Here is a 20,113-nt window from a genome sequence, read left to right on the forward strand (position 1 = left end):
CACTTAAGCCCACTGCCATCAAGTGGATTCTGATTTATAGTCACCCTTCCTAGGGCTTCTAAGGCTGCAAATCTTTACAGGAGCAGAGAGCCTCTTCTTTCTCTCTCAAAGCAACTGGTGGCTTTAAACTACTAACCTTTCAGTTAGCAGTCCAATTTCTATCCAACAGTGTTAGGGAAGCTCAAAATCAAAAGGGGAAGGGAAAAAAGGTGTGTGACGGGTAGGGGGAGTGGAGGGAGAAATTAGAAGCATCCTTGGAGAGGAAATAGACATGGAAATTGTCAAAAAATTAATTTTGATTAAAGGCTCTAATGGAAAAGAACAAAATACAGCGACAGACAGTTAAGTCAATGTAAAGTATGAAAAAATAGAATTAAGTTCCACTGTAAGGAGAAGCCATAGTGGGGCAGTGGACTTAAAGTACTTAGTGCTAACTGAAAGGTCAGTGATTCAAACCCACCAGCCACTCTACAAGGAAAGACATGCAATACGCCTCTGCCAATATGACAGCCTTGGAAAATCTGTGGGACAATCCTACTCTGTCCTACAGGATCACCATGAGTTAAAATGGACTCGATAGCAACGTATGACTTTGCGAAGTTAACTGATAAGATCTATAACGATAAATCTTATTTCCTCCAAGTAATATTTACCAGTGCAGGGGTAAGGAGTGAGGACTTCAACACATCTTTCTAGGCGGTACTCTACCGCCTCTGGTCAAAATCCATGTCTTTCCCAGTGGGAAATTCCCCATACCTTAAACTCACTCCAGCATCCGGTCTCAATCTAAAATCCCATCTTCTGAATATCTAATTCAGGAATATATGAGATAATGGATATGGTCCAACCAGAGATAAGATTCTTCTCTGGCGACCTACAGAACCTAGAATACAGGTTACCTGCTTCGTATGGGCAACAGTGAAACAAACTTAATGTAGACAGCCTTATGCCAAAGGGAGAAATTAGAGAGAAAGGGGGTCACAGGTGTCACCAAGTCTGAAACCCAGCAGAGAACATTCATTTGATCTCAAGGCCTGAAAATAATTCCATGCAATGGCCGCTTCCTTGACTCTGAGTGGAAGCCTCACCCACTGGATTCTGAGGGTGACCCTTGAGCCTAACCATCAGCTCACTTATCAGGCCTGTGGGGCTGTCAATCCCAACCCCTCAGCTTTGGGTGGCAGCCTTGTACTCCAGGCCCACGGAGTACTATATACTCAGCTTTGAATGGTGATCCCATTCTTCTAGCCTTACATGTTCAGTTTGGGATCACTGTGCTACATACTTGGCTTTGAGTGGTGGCCCCATTATCCATTCCCTACTGGAGCGGTAGTCTCACTCCCCTGAAATGAGGTGGTGGCCGCACCCTTTGAAGCCTATACAGTGGCTTTGCCCTCTGAAACCAAGGCCCTGTGCTCATGCCAGCACTCTTGCCAGGCTCTGAATTGCCGCTGACAGAATCCTTCCATTTTCTTGGAAGGATAGATGTTCTCAGTCAAGTAAGCAGCTCTAGTGTGCCATTTCCTACCTGTAGAATTCCAGGAATTGAAGAATTTTCTTTCATTTCGTCCTGTTTCTGTCACCTTCCATGTAAACTGCTGAGATGATTGGATCCATGTCACACACCTAATATCTTTAGCAAATAATTGAATAACTACATTTTTGGTGTCCTCTCCAAAGCATATTGTGTTAATATCCATAATATGGATAAACTGATAATTCTCTAAATCTTTAAGTTCAAGTTTCATTTTACACAGTTCATCCCTTATCCCTTTGCTACTTTTTATATAATCAATATAATTTTAAAATATATATATTTTTTACTTTAATAATTGTTTCACAATATTTTACTCATAGCAGCAAGGAGAAACTATGCTGTAACTTAAAAAAGAAATCTCCTCAGCTGAACAAACAAATTAAACACATAGCAACCAACTCCATTGCCTGTGATATTTTGACCCAAGAAGAGACAAACAGGAGTTTTCGACTTAAAGGAAATGATAGACTACACCACTTTGAATGTGTGTTGCTCTCCAGAGTTCTGCCAATAATACTGCTCTCCAAAGTCCTGAAACTTTCAGGAGTTCCTGATAGACAAGATTGGATTATGGGAAGGACTCTGGAGAGCAACACACATTCAGAGCAGCATGGCACTGACATCTTTGAGTGGGATACACTCATTTATTTCCTACTTGGGTCAAATTACCACAGGAAATTATAATAGATCGTGTACAGAGCCCTCATTTACTATGGTGATTATTGAACCATTTTGAACTAGTTTGAAGCTGTGCTCTAAAAGTTCATAATCTACTAGCAATCTCTTCCAAAGAAAGCTAAGTTTTTACTATCTATTACCTGAAAACTCTCAGGTGCCCTGGTGACATAGTACTCATTGGGTTGCTAACCACAGGTCAGCAGTTCAAAACCACCATCTGTTCCATGGGAGAAAGATGGGGCTTTCTACTTCTGTAAAGAGGTATAGTCTCAGAAATCCATGGGCTGTTCTACACTGTCCTACCGGGTCATTATGGGTCAGAATCAACTCAACAGCAGTGATAGTTTACCTGAAAACACTTCCAATTCCAAAACCACTTCTACTTTTTTAGGAATTTGCTACAGCAGAAACCCACTATCAGTAAGAAATTCTAAGTTTCCTAGGTCTGCAGTAACAAAGTACTACTACAAAGTGAGTGGCTCTACAGATCAGAAATGTATTGTCTCAAAGTTCTGGGGGTTAGATTCCAAATCAAGGTCTTGGCCATGCTGATTTCTTCTCAAAGCTCTGGGAGATGAACTGTTCCGTGCCTCTCTCTGGGGCCCTGCTGACAAGCCTTGGCACTCCTTTTCTTGAAGATGTATCATTACATGCCATTTGTCTTACCCTGTGTATAAGTCTGTTACTGTGTCTGTCCTCTTTTAAAAGATGCTACTCTGAAGAAATTAGGGTTAAGACCCACCATACCCTGATATGACTTTGATAACTCAACTGATAATATTTACAAGAAAAATCCTATTTCCATGAAGTCATATGCACCAGGTTAAGATTTCAACCTATCTTTTGGGGGTACGTAATGCAATAAGTAACACCTGGTGGTACTAATTAAAAGAAAACTCTAGCGGTTTTATTCTTTTGAAACCAAGGAAATTTCAGAAAATGGAAAATATTAGAGATAAAGTGGGGCATTAAAAAAGATAAGGGGGTCAGCATTCTAAGAAAATATCAGTCTTAAACATGTATACATCTAGCAACACAATGTCAAATACATGAAATAAAAAATAATAGAATTAAATGAAGAATGGAGAAATCCACTTTGACAATTAAAACACTTCAACACCTCTCAGATAATGGTAATTTAAGCAGGCAGATAATCAGTAAGGGTACAGGTGACTGGGAAAGCATTATCATCAATCAGTTTAATCTAATTGACATTTGTATAATATTATATTAAGCAATAGCTTAATACACATTTTTCCCAAATTGATGTGGACTGTTCATCAAAATAGATCATACATGGAGCCTTAACAAATTTAAAAGAATATAAATAATACAAAGTATGTTTGTAGAGTACTTTGTAATAAACTAGAAACCAAAAATAGAAAAACCCAAATTTTTAAAAAAATTAAATAAAACATTCTTCATTAATATGCTGTTCAAAGAACAAGTATTAAGAGAAATTAAAAATATTTTAAAACTAAATGAAAGTAAAATTCACCAAAATATCTATCCTACAGCACAAGTAGAGCTTACAGGAAATTGCAGACCATTATGTGCACACTGAAAAATAATAAAGATCTAAAATCAGTCATCTAAGTTCAATACGCTTTGAACTTAGAAAATGGTTGGAAGGAAAGCTATTTAAACCTAAAATAAGTTTAATATAAGAAATTATAAAAAGCAGAGAAATCACTGAAATAGGAAATTAGGGGGTGAAATCAATTAGTTCTAAAGCTAGTTGTTTGGAAAGGCTAGTAAAATTGATCAATTTTTTGCCAGCCTAACTCTGGAAAAATATATAATATGACACCAATTACCAACATTAGAAATGAAAGAAGGATCATAAGTATTCACTCCAAAGACATCCCAAGGTAATAGGATATAAACTGGAATTTGAAATTAAACAATAAGTAAATTTAAAATAGTGTCAAAAGAAAGAAAGAAAACCCTCTTAAGTATAAATCTAACACAATTAATACAAGATTGCAATTTGTGGAACTACAAAATATTCATGAAAAAAATCATGGAAGACATGGAGTTATTTGATGTTCATGGTTTGAAAGACTCAATATTGTTAAGATGTGAATTCTTTCTAACTTTGTCCATAGGTTCAATGCAGCATCATTTAAGATCCCAGCAAGCTGACTCAAAAGTTTACATGGAAAGGAAAAAAAATGTAGGTTAATCAACAAAATACTGAAAAAGTAAATAATAAGAAAGTGAAAATTTTAAATTCCACTCATAATCACATAAAAAAACTACGAAGTACACAAGAATAAATATGACAAAACATATTTAAGGCCTAAAGGCGACAAAACTCTGCTGAAAGAAATTAAAGAAAGCTTAAATAGAGAGATACAAGGAGTGGAAAGACTCAATATTGTTAAGATGTCATTTCTTCCCAAGGACATTTTTGCAGAAGTTATGAAGCTGATTCTGAAATTAAAATGAAATTCAGAGGAATTAGAATAGCCATCATAATTTTTAAATGAAAGTTGGTGAACTTTCACTACCCAATTTGAAGAGTTACAGCTATACAATTAATAATATTGTCCTGGCATCAGTATATATAAATAAATACATTGAACAAAATAGATCATTGAGAAATAGACTCATTCATACATGGACAACAGACTTTCTACAAAGGTGCAGAGGCAGTTCAGTGGGGAAACTCTTTCAACAAATGTTGCTAGAAGAATTGGATACCCAGATGCTAAATAGTACCTTGCCCCATATAAAAAAATTAACTTGTGATATATCAAAGATTTAAAGGCAGGAGCTAAAACTATAGCATTTCTAGAAGAAAAGTTGGGAGAGAAATCTGAGTGATCTTCAACCTAAAAAACCCACAAAATGCTTGATAAACTTTAATTTAAAATAATAAATTAAATTTCATCAAAATTTAAAACTTTTGCTTTTGAAGATACTATCAAAAAATAAAAAGGCAAGCCAAAGACTAAAAGAAAATAACTGAAAAATATCTATCTTATCCAGGACTTATATAGACAGAACTTTCACAACTTAAAAAGATAATTGAATAAAAATGTACAAAAGTTTTGAACACACATTGCACAAGAAGATATGTGGATGGCAAATAGGTAAATGATAGCAGGGAAGTACATAACCATGGGCAAAATCATAGGTCTTAAGAAAGAGAAAATTAAAAGTATAATTCAAAACTACTCAGATGACTAAAATTAAAAAGCTACTTCAAACCAGGTATGAGTAAAAATATGTAACAACTGGGACATTCATACATTGCTAGTCCAAAATAAAATTAAGAACTACAACCACTTTGGAAAACAGACAGTTGTTTACAAAAGTTAAATATATACCCAACACACTGTTCTAGTCTTAGGTATTTTTCCAAGGGAAATAAAAACTTAGACAAATATGTTCATAGAAGCTTTATTTATGTCATGTAGTGTTGGCAATACCCAGTGTCTATGTGGTGTAGTTAGTTATCCATAGAGTGGAATACTAGGCTACCACAAACAGAACTATTGATATATACAATAATATCATATAAATGAATCTCAAAATAATTGTACCTGACCAAAGAACCCACGCTGAATAATTTTCATGTGAATACAATCACAGAAAATCCATACAAACATTTAAAACAGATTCTAGTTACCCATGTGCAGGTAGGGGTCGCAAAGGGCGAGGAGGAAAGATGTCAGGCACATGAGATTTCTGAGAGCTGGTATATTGCTACTGTCTTAATTGTGGTGATGGTTTTATAGGTCAAATGTCAAAATAGATCAAACTCTACACTTTAAATACGTGCAGTTTAATGTATTCAGTCAATTATACATTAATAAAATTATTAAAATATATATGTATACATAAAATTAAAATGTTACATCTACCTACTAGTACATTTTACAAAAATGCTTCCAACAAACTTCTAATGATATCAGGAAAAGCTTACATATATAATCAAGTGAAGTTGATTTTATACAGCATAAATTCAATTACATAAAAAAACTTATATGGTGGGGAGAGTTGGAGAAAGGGGGAACTGATAGCAATGTTGGATGTATACCCAACTCCACCCCGAGGGGAATGAATAACAGAAACATGGGTGAAGGGATATAGCGAATAGTGTAAGATATGAAAATAAAATAATAATATGTAATTCATCAAGGACTCCCTAGGCTGGGAGGGTGGGTGAGGGAAGGGAAAAAGAGGAGCTGATAATAAGGGTTCAAGTATGAAGATAATGTTTTGAAAATGATGATGGCAACATATAATGATGATGGCTTAATATAATTGACTCATGGATTATTATCATTTCTGTAAGAGCCCCTAATAAAATACTTTAAAAAAAAAAACTTATACACAGTCTAAAATTTTTGTTAGAAACAGATTGATATAAATAATAGTTTTCTCTGGGTTATGGAATCATGGGTGACTTAAAATTTCTCCACATTTCTCTATGTTCTAAGGTTTTCTTATTTGTGGTTGTATCTTGTTTTATGATTATTTTTGTTACATTAGAGGTTACAAAACCATTATAAGCAGGAAATAAAGTTTTTCAAAAAGTGCAGACAAAGAAACTTGAGTGATTATGTGTCCTAGAAGTGAGTCCAAACTACTTCCGAAAGACCTGTAAAACACTGAGGAACTCTGGGAATTCATATGTGAGCCAAGAATTATTTGTGGACTTAGTAATATAGCTTCAAACATACATTCACATCGATGAATGTATACATGTGAATTGCTCTTTTTCAAATATTCACAGATACACTGAAATTCAACTTTACTTACTCTGTAAACTATTTCCAATATCAATAAATACTAAAAGTAAAGCCAGTCATAAAGATCATCTGAATCTTATACCATAGATGTATTGATTGCAGGTGGCACTAACCAAACTGGTTGGTAGAAAGAATAAGTACAGCACTTGGGATTCAATTAATAAAAGTTTTAATGCATGCTTACATTTCTGTTTTTCATTCTATTCTAGGTCACCCCTTACTGTCAAATCTGTGCCCTGTTCAAGTCTCAGACAGATTCATACTTATAAAGGTGAGTTCAATAAACACATACTAAGGTCAAATATGCTTTGTACCCAGAAGGGCTCTGCAAAACTATTTCAGTGAAACATTTTACTTTTTCTTTTAGCAAATGTAAGATTAAGGTATCTAGAAATCTGATTTCTAATTAAGTGTGGTATTACTAGTCTGTAATTGATCTTGAGGAAAATGTGAGATTTCTATAACTGCCTCATAATAGTCCAGAAATTAAAGTTAACAGGTACATTAATTTTCATTAAAATCTATATACTGATTTTTTAAAAAGCAGAACTATTAAACTATTAATAGTTCAAAGTTAATTTGATTTACCTCAAAGAATTATTCTCTGCTTTTTGTCTGCCAAGTTCACTTTCGGTGTCCATTGCCTTTCTTGCTAAGGATTTCATTTCTTTTTCCACTGTGGTTATGGTATCTTTCATCAAAGTCATGTTGGACATTTGCTCCATACGTTCATCATCAAGCTATACAAGTGAAATCACGATGTTACTGCCATCACTGCAAGGACCTTCGTTAATCATTCAAAAGGGAGACAGAATCACTTTGCACAAACTGTAACTTATAGCAAGATCTACATGATGAGAAGACTGGGTAAGACAGGAACGCTGGAAGAAAAGTTATGGACATAGGCCTGGGTCGTACCAACAAGAGTACATCAGCAAGTAGTTTTTCTACACCACCTACCATGGTACATCAGTCTACATTTTTCAATCTGGTTCAGTTTGACTAGAGCACACAGAGCCCATTCACAATTGATTTCTTCTTGGTTGTCTAACATGAGCAAATGATGCATGTAAAATAATAGTATTGTTTTCCTAATGTTTACTATAGTTTTTAAATTTGTAATAATATACTATAGATGAACAGTCAGAGTTATTTCTTTCTGTACAAATTCATTAACAAAAAGGAAAATTCCCTTAACTCTCTATCTATAGTCATAGCATCTCAAATTCTTGGTTAGTTAAAAAAGGTACTGACTCACATTTATCCTCAATTCAAATCTAAATTTTCACTAATTTTTATTTCATCATGATTTCCCTCTTCTATCTTTGCCTTCAGGAGAAGGAACCACTTTCTCCATATCTGATAATATTATCTCGAATGAAACAGGGAGATAAGAAAGTAGCTAAAACCCCTGAGTCTGGATTCCGAACGTTTGTCTTTTTTATCTGTTTGTTTGTTTGTCTTTAAAATATATATTTCGGCAACCTAACCTAAAAAATACTTTACTAACATTTTAAGATAGAAATAGACAAGTTAAAAAATGACTCATTACACAGAGATTACCTTATACATTCTAGGGCTACAAATTCTGCAAAGTATTTTATATTAAAAAAAAAGAACTTCTTTGTACACGGCAAAGGGGAAAGGCAAACCAAAGCGTGAAACTCATTTTTGTTTACATTGTGAACTGTGCATTCCAGCTCCTCGATCCTTTGTTCCAAGTGAGCCTTCTCATTAAATGCTGTCTCCTGGGCGATCTGTTTAAAACACAAAAAAGTGCCTTTAGTTTCGCTGCCCACAGAGCTCACAAATGTTCATAAAGCTCATACACTGTCTTTCCAACCTTCAGCCTTTCCCTCAGACTATCTCGCTCGGTGGTCATTCTTCGTAAATCAGTGAAGGCTACATCTCTTTCCGTCTCCACTCGCCGGAGGATAGCGTGCGCTGTTGTTGACTTGGGAGACTTACAGCTTTTCATCATTTCTCGTCGAAGCCGGGCAATTTCTTCCTGTGCCTATTAATGAAATACAAAGATCTATCCTGCTTTAATAAGTTTTAGAACAGACTTAAATATCGTTAAATTCAACCAGTCAAATGACAAACCTATGTTAACATGCATGCAGCAGGTTAATGGTGTGGTTTTATCGATTAAGTTTATATGTGTAAATGTAAATGATGTTATATGCATATGTTTAGTTTACAATACAGTTGCCAAAACTTTTTATTAAATACTAATTTTGAGGAAGTCATTGCAAGGTAAACTGTTTTGTAACTGTCCAGGTGAAGATTGCTGAACTGTTAAATATTTTGTTACATATTAATATAAATTAACCAGCACAACAAAAATGCAATTTCCTTACTAAAAACATACATAGCAGATGCATTTATACATTTTGTGGCATAAATTTGAATTCAGCACAACTCTGGTAAAATCCTAGTTTAATGAACATTATAAAATTCTATTCTCTCTCTACATATAAATATATAGATATTTCCATGTGCTCACTACTCTTCCAATTCATACCGACAACAAAACATGTTCTCGATAAAACTTGAACTGCCTTTAAAGTACAAACTCTTTTCTAGTCCTACGTATCGTTTCAGATCTTTTTTTTTTACATTTTATTAGGGGCTCATACAACTCTTATCACAATCCATACATATACATATACATACATCAATTGTATAAAGCACATCCGTACATTCTTTGCCCTAATCATTTTCTTTTTTTTTATCTTTTTATTGGGGCTCATAAGGCTCTTATCACAATCTGTACATACATCAAATGAGCAAAGCACCCTTATACATTCATTGCACTCGTCACTCTCATAATTCACCTTCCACTTGGGTTCCTGGAATCAGCTCAGTTTCCCTTTTTTTCCCCCCATCCCCCTCCCTCCCCGATCCTACCCCTGGTCTCTTGATAGTTTATAAATAATTATTATATCTTATCTTACACTCCCTGGCGTCTCCCCTCACCCGCCTCCCCCTTGCCAATCTCCCAGAGAGGAGGTTACACATAGATCTCAGAGATCGGTTCTCCCTTTCTACATGCCCTTCCCTCCTGGTGTCGCCACTCTCACCGCTGGTGTTGAAGGGTTCGTCTGTCCTAGATTCCCTGTGCCTCCAGATCCCCACTGCACCGCTGTACATCCTCTGGTACAACCAGGTCCGCAAGGCAAGGTAGGATTGGGGTCATGATGATTGGGAGGAGAGGAAGCGTTCAGGAACTAGAGGAAGGTTTTGAGTTTCATTGTTGTTACACTGAACCCTGTGTGGCCCATCTCCTCCTCACTACCCCTCTGGAAGGGGTGTTCAGCTCTCTACAGGTGGGCATTGGGTCCCCATCATGCACTCCCCCTCTTTCACGGTGATGTGATTCTCACCACCACCCCACCTTTGATGTTGGAGACCTGGTCTCCTCTGTCCTTCATGGTCACCTATGTTGGTGTGCTGCTTCCGTGTGGGCTCGGTTGCTTCTGGGCTAGATGGCCGCTTGTTTGCTTTCAAGCCTTTAAGTCCCCAGACGCTACATCTCTCAGTAGCCGGGCACCATCCGCCTTCTTCACCACACTTGCTTATGCACACTTTCGTCTTCAGCCATTATGTGAGGAAGGTGATCACACAATGATTGTTTTTGTTCCTTTGTATCTGCTACATGGTCCATTCAACACCTTGTATTCGCTTAGGCCGTGTGCTTCTTCTCTGTGGGCTTTGTTGCTTCTGAGCTAGATGGCCGCTTATTTGCCTTCAAGCCTTTAAGACCCCAGACGCTATATCTTTTTTTGATAGCCGGGCACCATCAGCTTTCTTCACCACATTTGCTTACACACACGGCTGTCTTCAGTGATCATGTCGGGAAGATGGGTATCCTGCAATGGCTGCTTAGCTGGGCGAGGTGCTATTGTATTGGGGGATTATGCATGAGGAGGCCCAATGTCCATCTGCTACCCTACTACTGAACCTATAAATATATGCATATAAATCTATTGCCCCCATAATCATAAATATATTTACATATGTACATGTCTGTATTTAGGCTTCTCTGTATGCACTTTGCCTCCTACTCCTTTCCTCTATTTCCTTTCGCTTTCCCCCCGACCCATTACCATGTTTGGCCTTCATTCTGGATTCAGTAGTTCCTCTCAGTTACCTTGCTCTTGGTCACTCCCTTCCAGTCCTCCCCTCCCCCCTTCAGATCATTTTTACTGCACAAGTCTCCGTACCTTCCTTCCTTTCATTTTTTACGGCTACCTAGCCTAACTGTGTCCAAGCCTCAGAGGTAGATCTATTACTTCCCTGTTTCCATGGCTAAGCCTGGATCCCTGGGCTCCTGAATGGTTTTCATTGTAAGGTCTTCATAACTCAGTTACATTTATTCTATCTCACCTGGAATGAGGCCCTCTTCACTGACGCTCCCCTCTCATCTCATACAGGGCGCCTGTGCCTGCTGCTCAATTTCTATCCTGCATCTCTTCTTCCTTTAAAAACTTTTCTTTTTTTTCAGTGTCACAGTCTGTACCAATTGCCTGTAGTCCTTAGCCACCTACTCCTGACACCACTGTAACCTACCTCAGCCCATCATGCTGCAGGATCGGTACTCTTGATCTCCACTGATAATCTCTACTCCCCAAACCTAACGGACTTTTCTCAATTCCTGTACTCCTATGACACCTGACATTGTTTTCAATACTCTTCTACTTAAAATTCTCTCTTCTCTTCTCCTTGTGTAACACTGTGGGACCCTCGTTCTTGGTTCCCCCCTTTATCTCTTTCAAAGGTTCTTCCTTGCCCCTCTACACATGGCTTTCTTATTTAGGGACCTTAAGCACTCCAAACCAAAAGCCAAACTCACTGCCACCGAGTCAATTCTGACTCATATAGACCCCAGAGGACCAGGCAGAATGGCTCCTGTGAATTTCTGATACTGAAATCCTTTATGAAAGTAAAAAGCCTCATCTTTCTCCCATGGAGTAGCTGATGGTTTTAAACTAGTGACCTTATGATTAGCAGCCATAACTTCTACACCTACATTTTCAATTCTTAGCCCAAATCCTACTCCAGTACCACCTTTCATAAGGCTTACTGGTATTCACTACCCAAATGTACCATTATCATTTTATGCTTTCTGAAACCAAACTCAAACAGCAATAACTTCTTATTTCTTCTTCTACTAATAATTCTCTGTCCCAAGTTTTTTTAGATAGAACTTCAATTACTTCTAATCCCCTCTTTATCTTCCCCAAATCAGATCATGTCAAGTCTTTATTATTATTGTTATTATCTTGCACGTCCCTATTTTCAGTCCCACTGAAAACAGTGCCAGTCCCTTATGTGAACGGGGGCATATGAGGACAAAATTATTTACTGTAGCGCTACTAGCCAGAATCTCTGATCTCCCACCAAACAACCTTTTCCTGATGGGTTGGGTAAGAGAAGGTAGGAGAAAATCCTGATAGAATTCAGTACTGAGTGCTTATTAGTAGGATTCACTGGGATTGCCATCTGCAGCATGTAACATGATCTCTCTGAGAAGTAGGATGGGGGTTGCAGTGCCAGCATGAGTCAACAGTGGGGCATGTTCGCTGGACCTTGAGATCCCTGATGATTGAACCTCCTTGGTCCAGAAGAGACCTGTGACACCAGAAGAATGGCCGAGGAGGAGCAACAGCGGAACCAGGATCCAGAGCACGAGAAGGAGTGGTGGACTTCCCAGGCCAGAGAGCAAGTAAAGCTGAGTGCTTTGGGGCAGGAGGCGGCTGGTTTTGAAGTAGGGTCTTCTGGGCACTTAATTCAGGGAGCTGAGCTTGCTGACCTATGGATCTGGAGCTGGGTGCCTTCACGTTGAGGTTTGCAGAGGGTGGCATGCCCCTGGGCATTTTACAGCAGCCCTGAAGGAACTTTGTAACATGTGTGAACAACTATATCCTGACGATTCCTAACCTGAATTGTAACCTGGTCACTTTAGCCATAAAGTTCTTAATCATGAATGTTGTCTGTGAGTTGTGTGTGGCTATTACACTGAATTAAAAAAGCTAGCAATAAAAGTAGAAAGGGTTGTGTGAGACACAGCACTTGCTGAAGAGTTGCAACAGAGACTGATCGTAAGTCTGCAAAACTGAAAATACTTATTGTCTGATTCTTCACAGGAAATGCTTGCAAACTCCTGCTCTAGGTAATCTGCCTTTCAAGACTTAGCTCCTTACTCCATTCTAGTCTTAATCTATCTACTCTACAGATTTCCCCCCTGCCTTTATCCTTTGCCCCACCCACACCATTCTGTTTGTCTGCAAAGTCTCTGCTAGCCCTTTTAGGGGTAACAGAAATCCCATTCATCCTTCAAGATTCAAAATCCCTTGTAGCAATGATCTACTTGTCCATCAGAACGAAAAATGCCCACTTCATTTACATCTTCAGTACCTTCTGGAACACTAACAAAAACTAAATACAAGAGAATATACTTAGAAAGTGGGTGAACGGAGACATCGGTCGGTGTAGCAATGATGAAATATACAACTTTCCTCTGGTTCTTAAATGCTTCCTCCCCCTCCACTATCATGATCCCAATTCTACCCTACAAATCTGGTATACCAGAGGATGTGCACTGGTTCAGATAGGAACTGGAAACACTGGGAATCCAAGACAGAAGACCCCTTCAGGACCAATGATGAGAATGGCAATACCTGGAGGGTGGAGGGAATGTGGAGTATAAAGAGGGAACCGATTACAAGTATCTACATATAACCTCCTCCCTGCGGGATGGACAACAGAAAAGTGGATGAAGGGGGACAACAGACAGTATAAGATATGACAAAATAATAAGGGTTCATGTGGGAGGGGGGAGCGGGAGGGAAGGGGAAAAATGAGGAGCTGGTACTAGGGGCTCAAGGGGAAAGCAAATGTTTTGAGAATGATGATGGCAACAAATGTACAGATTGCTTGACACAATGGATGTATGTATGGATTGTGATAAGAATTGTATGAGTCCCAATAAAATTATTTTTAAATAAATTAAAAATAATAATTTATAAATTACCAAGGGTTCATGAATGAGGGGAAAAATGAGAAGCTGATACCAAGGGCTCATGTAGAAAGAAAATGGCTTGAGAATGATGATGGCAACAAATGTACAAATGTGCTTGACACAATGGACGGATGGATGGATTGTGATAAGAGTTGTACAAACCCCCAATGAAATGATTTTTTAAAAATAGAGAATATATTTTATTTCTCCAACTAGATGACAAACGCACATAAAACAGGATCTGCATATTACAATTTTGGCTATCCTTTAGTGTAGCAAGCCCAGAACCCTCATATAGTAAATAACATGAACAGGCTGAATTAAGTTCCTTAATACTTAAATACCTCATCTTTTAAAGAACAACTGCATAACTGTAATCACCAATAAAATTTAATATTTTAAAATTTTATATTATTTCTGGGGTCAAATATTTATTGGATAAAAAGCTACTTGATAAAGGCAATAACATTTTAAGCTAGAAATATAAATAAAGTAGAAATTTATTTTTTTAATTAGGAAAACTACAGGGCATTTCTTAAAGAGAATCACAGTACTTCAAAGTGATGTGTTAGTATGTTTAACCCCCAAATCCTGATCTTTATTTCTTGAAGTCACTATACTATATCCTACCTTTTAACATTTTTTAAAATTTAAAAATAAACTTTATGTATATATCATGCCTTTTAAAATATGAAAACAATGTACTTATTCATCATCAACCCATTTTGGAAAATAACATTTCATCAAAAATATCTTACAAATGAATAGGAGTTCTAGTGGCACAGTGAATACTCACTGAGCTAACAACACTGTTATTCATTCAATGCTAACCACAGGTCAGGGGCTCAAACTCCCCCGTGGCTCCAAGGGAGGAAGATGAGGCTGTCTAACCCTGTGAAGATTGCAGCTCAGAAGCCCACACGGGCATTGTTACTCTCTCCTACAGGGTCACTATACATTGGAATTGAATCAATGGCAATGAGTTTGAGGTTTGTTTGTTGTTTTGAAGAATAAATGTATTCTTCCAAGTTTAAGAATGACTGGAAGATTTCAGCACTTTTATAGAAATTTTTTAAAATTCCATAACCGTAAAATTCAATAATTAGTTATGTTTTTTTATAATAAGTTTACCTGTTCATAAAGAAGAAAGGTCTTGTCTCTCTCAGATGTCAGAACCTTAACGTTACCCTGAATTTCTGCCAAATGACGCTCATATTTTTCCAGCATGCACTTAAGTTCTTCACGGTCTCTTGTTGTTTTCAATAGCTCTACATCACAGTTTGCACCCTAGAATTTTAGATAAGAAATTTAAAATTCCAATGACATGTAGCACTAGTGGACTGTGATGGCAGTATGAAATCTAAACTTAGGGAACCCTGAGTAGAATCATAAGAACAATTGCTGGAAACAAGAGTCACAATGATGCTCCTCTTCTGAAAGAGCTTCATCCAAATTCCTCTACATCTGTATGGTCGCCTTCTCCCCACTAGGGATAAAGAACCTACATCTGTGACCCACTACCAAAGAAAGCTCTCTAACACAGCAATTCGTGGTGAATCCATATGAATTCTTTTCAGATTAGGTAAATTAGAAGCCAGTGTTTAAGCATAAAGCTCCAAAATTATCTGTACATTTCCAAAACCTACCCGGGAAGATGGAGATGGGCGTCTTGGGCTTTTAGATCTACTTCTGATCATCTTTCTCAAATGTTGAGCTTCCCTCTTGTAGTAATCTTTGTCTGCTTCTAAAGTCTTGACAAAGGAATCAAGTCTGGAAGGAGATTTATTTTGTGCTTTTTCAGTCTCTAAAATTATCTTGCCAAGGAGGAAAAAATTAGGCCATTATTTCAACTATAGCATTATTTTTGAACATGAAAGTGGAAAACACAGACTCCTCAATTTGGTATTAAAATGCCTCGATTTGGTATTTAAGAACATAAAAATATAAATAAATCATCATTACTTTAAAACAGCAATTAAAGATCTTTGTTTTCCAACATTTCCGAATGTACTATGCATTTTTTAACTGAAAGTGCTTCTAAATTTACTCAATAATTTTGAAGAAAAATGGTAAAGAAATATTAGCGGTACCAGGAATGTCCATATACTTAGTATAAGTCCTAGAAATGGAAGTAAGCTGCTTTAGAAAAATCTACATACTATGAATAAAAGCATCTTTTCACAGTGCTTCAACTTTGTTCAACAATTTTCCATGAACAAATAAATGAATTCTGGTTATTTCCACACTTGTGTGCAATTTGAATCCACCAGCAGCTACACAGGTGGAAGGCCTAGCAATCTGCTCCCGCAAAGATGACAGGTCAGAAAACCCCACAGGGAAGTTCTATTCTGTCACACGGGGTTGCAATGAGTCGACATAAATGAGAAAGCACTGAACTACAGGCTCATTCCAGTGCATCTCCATGGGTTTTCATTTATTTTTACTATATTTAGGAACATTTCTTTTACAGTATATGTTTACTAATACTGTATTGGAAGAAAATTACAGATAAAAGAATGGGTTTTAAATACAGGTAAAAGTTCGTGGGAAAAGCCCACTGTTTTATAATTATGTTTTCCATGAAGTTTTTGAAGTCCCTTCATACTTATAACAATCTTAAATGGCAATCGTACGACATTTCAAAAGAGTAAACTTTGTACTCAGAATTAAACAACAAATTCAGGGTTTAAGAACCATCTATTACTAAGGGAAATAAAAGTTAACACAAGTGCACTTAACATTTTTAAATTAAATTATTCACCTTTATCACTTTAAGTACCAGCTACAGTCATTAATAAAACCGACTTAAAGTTTGTTCTCTCAGGAAAGAAAGAAGTAATGATAAAATAGAGCAAGAAATACATCACTTTTACAGATGAGGATGCTCCTTTGGAAAATTAAAATGTTTTTTATTGTATCATTACACATTATTTATAGTTTATGTATACCATATTAAATCCTATAATACATTAAATTATATATAATTGGTCTATAATCTTACAAACCCCAAAGAAGTTATTCCTTGAAATATATCTAGGAAAAATTAACTTACAGATCTAAGCCTTTTTATTGTATCTTCCAATACAGTTATATTATTTTGCTGGCAAATAAGTTCAATCTGAAAAATAAACCAAGAAAAATTAAACTCCCATTATTTAGATGACAATAATTTAAATTACTTTAATTGGAATGACAGCATCAAAATAAAAGGAATCAATTTAGTTAAAAATACACTAAGACTAAGAACTATTGTAAGAAAGAGAAGAAATGTGCCCATTCCTTTATATTTACCATACATTTGATGGTAAAGGCGCCTAAGATGAAATATAGTAGTTTCTTTAAATTATTCCATTTTCTTGGATAAAATATTCATAGATTATATTTTATTGAAAATGGGATAAAATATTAATGCTAGTTATAATTATGAACATGATAGTAAGAGATTCAAGAATGACTGGAACCAAAGAAGCCAAGTAATTGCTTTCTCCTCTGAACACTTCTAATAATTTATAAAATACTTTCATATCAGTCTTTGACATTTAATATACCCCAGCTGCTAGCTACAACAGCTACCTATTGTCACATATTTACCATATGATTAGATTGTAAATTCTTTAAAGACAGCGACTTAAGTTTTTATATACAGCTATAAAGTTTCTTGCTAGGAGTTGGCAAATTACTTTGTAATTAATGTGTTTTTCAATTCAAAGCCCTTTCCCTTATGGAAGTCTCCTGGTTGCTTGCTAGCCTTTAAGGTTGAATTTATTTCAATTACTATTTTTGTGTCTTCTTAAGGCTACAATTGCTTTCTACTACTTTTCTGGCACTCATATTTAAATATAGGAACTATTAGAAAGTTATTGCTTGGATAATTGTATAGGAGCAATTTTCACTGTTTTAATGTATACGACTTTTAATGTATGCAGCCCCTAAAAGAACATGGACGTGGCTTTAGAAAAGAGCTCCAAATCCTAACTACTAGAAGACCAGTGATCGTGGATACATTTTGAATAAGTAATGTGTAAAGGTCTACATACTAAACTTTTTTTTAACTCACATTAAAAAACAGAATATATAATTTTATGCTCATAAAACCTAAATATGTACACATATATTTATACACATATATCCTAGAAGGAAGTATAAGATAATGAAGGAAATGTTAACAATAATAAGTACATTATATTCAGCATAGCAAGGTATGATTATAATAGACAGCACTTTGTTTTCCTATATGATCTGAAATTTTTACAATAAATACATGTTACTTCTAACATAAAATAATAACAATGACCTTAAGGTGAAAATCAAAATAACAGGTCCAAACGAGGGAGATATTAACCTACACCTTTTGATTTAGTAGATAATTGTTTAATGAATGCCAATAAGTACACTTTGCTGAAATGAGCCTCTAGATTTTAATATGATTAACTCCTTCCCACCATTTAGTCTTTTCTTCAGTGAGATCTTCACCAGTCATCCTAGTTAAAAATTCCAACCTGTCCCTCTGCAAGTATTTCCAATATTCGTAACTCTGCTATCCTTTTTCTAACATCATTTATTTGCTCAGTCTATCTTTTGTTGCCTGGCCCAGATGGGATGGATGGTTCTTATGTGCAGGAATTTTATAATTTTCTCTATTTTATTTCACTCATATCTCAAAATCCTAAAACCAATATAGGAGAGCTCATTACATTTTTAATGACACATCACTATCTGATTTATAGTTTGCCTTCTATTTTTATTGTAACTTTACTAATTTTCCCTAGATATTTGTGAAATATAACACATAAAGAAAAATCTATTAAATGTAGTTGCACAACCCATCACATGAAACTGACAGTATCCTAGGAAACCCCCTGTATGTGGTTTTCTTTTTTATTCCCCACTCACCCTCCCTCCTCAAACCCTGGACGTTCCCACTTTCTCTCCCTCAATCCCTTCCCCACCCTCATCATAGTCTTCAAAGTCTTTTCCTTTGGTGTGAAAGCCTTTTTAAGTTTTCTCTTTTATAATAATGGTACCAAGAAATAATTATCTTTATACGCTTGACTAACTGCTGAGAATAATGTCCCCTCATTTTGTTTGTAGGGATGCGTACTATTCCATTGAGTGTATGTACTGTCGGTTTATCCATGCCTCCACAGGCAGGGGGGTTTACTGTTTCTATCATTTTGCTATTATTAGAAATCAATGCAATAAACATGAATTTGCATCTATCTGTTTGAATTTGTTCTCTATTTCTCCAGGTGTATACCAAGTAGAGAGTTGCGGGATCATACGGTAATTGTATTTCCATTTGTTTAAGGAAGTCCCACACAATTTTCCATAGTGGTTGTGCAAATCTGAAATCCTACCAGCAATGTATGAGTGTTCCGATTTCTCCACATTCTTTCCAGCATTTTTTATTTTCTGTTTTTTTTTTTAAGTTGTACTAAGTGTCGGTGTCAGGTTGTATCTCTTGGTTGTTTTAATTTGAATTTCTCTGATAGCTAATGACTGCAAGTACTTCTTCATATGATTGTTGACTGCTAGGATGACATCCTTAGTAACTTATCTATTCATGTCTTGTGCCCATTTCTAATGGGGTTATTTGTGTTTTTCTTATTAAGGTGTGATCATTTTCTATAGGTTATTTAAATTGGCCCTTTATTTGATGCATCATTCTTAATCTTTGGGTTGTCATTTTTACTTTTAATGTAGTCGTTTTATGTACATAAATGTGTTTTTAGAAGATTCTAGTTCTCTACTTTGTCTTCTGAGGTGCAGGTGCTATTTATGTTTGGTAGTGTATTTATTTATGCCTTATACTAGAGCTCATAAGTCATCCCTATTTTTTCATTGATGATCTTTATGATTCTAGGGTTTATATTTAGGTCTTTAATCCATCTTGAGCTCCTTTTTAAATATAGTATGAGGTGTGCGTCCTGGTTCATTCTTTTGCAGATGGAGATCCAATCTTTCTAGCACCATTTATTGAAAAGGCTCTCTCTAATCCAATTTAATGTATTTTAGTCCCTTACCCAACTTAATGTATTTTTAGTCAAAAAGCAGGGGGTAAGGGGACAGGGAAGGGGCATTAAAAAAAGGTGCTTGGATGTACTTTCTGAG

At 36.2% G+C, this 20,113-nt stretch overlaps 1 protein-coding gene across 3 annotated transcripts in view; it reads right to left on the minus strand.

Moving 5' to 3' along the window:
* TSGA10 (testis specific 10) overlaps positions 1 to 20,113 on the minus strand; it is a 136,423-nt gene that overhangs the window by 76,781 nt on the left and 39,529 nt on the right. For all 3 annotated transcript variants that reach the window (XM_075563216.1, XM_075563214.1, XM_075563215.1), the window contains exons 4-9: positions 17,055 to 17,120; positions 15,649 to 15,816; positions 15,134 to 15,289; positions 8,822 to 8,992; positions 8,658 to 8,735; positions 7,567 to 7,718 (exon numbers count right to left, since the gene is read on the minus strand). In XM_075563216.1, the coding sequence (XP_075419331.1) occupies positions 7,567 to 7,718; positions 8,658 to 8,735; positions 8,822 to 8,992; positions 15,134 to 15,289; positions 15,649 to 15,816; positions 17,055 to 17,120 (791 nt within the window). The remainder of the gene's footprint in view (positions 1 to 7,566; positions 7,719 to 8,657; positions 8,736 to 8,821; positions 8,993 to 15,133; positions 15,290 to 15,648; positions 15,817 to 17,054; positions 17,121 to 20,113) is intronic.

The sequence above is a fragment of the Tenrec ecaudatus genome, chromosome 11 (assembly GCF_050624435.1).
Source record: "Tenrec ecaudatus isolate mTenEca1 chromosome 11, mTenEca1.hap1, whole genome shotgun sequence".
NCBI lineage: Eukaryota > Metazoa > Chordata > Mammalia > Afrosoricida > Tenrecidae > Tenrec > Tenrec ecaudatus.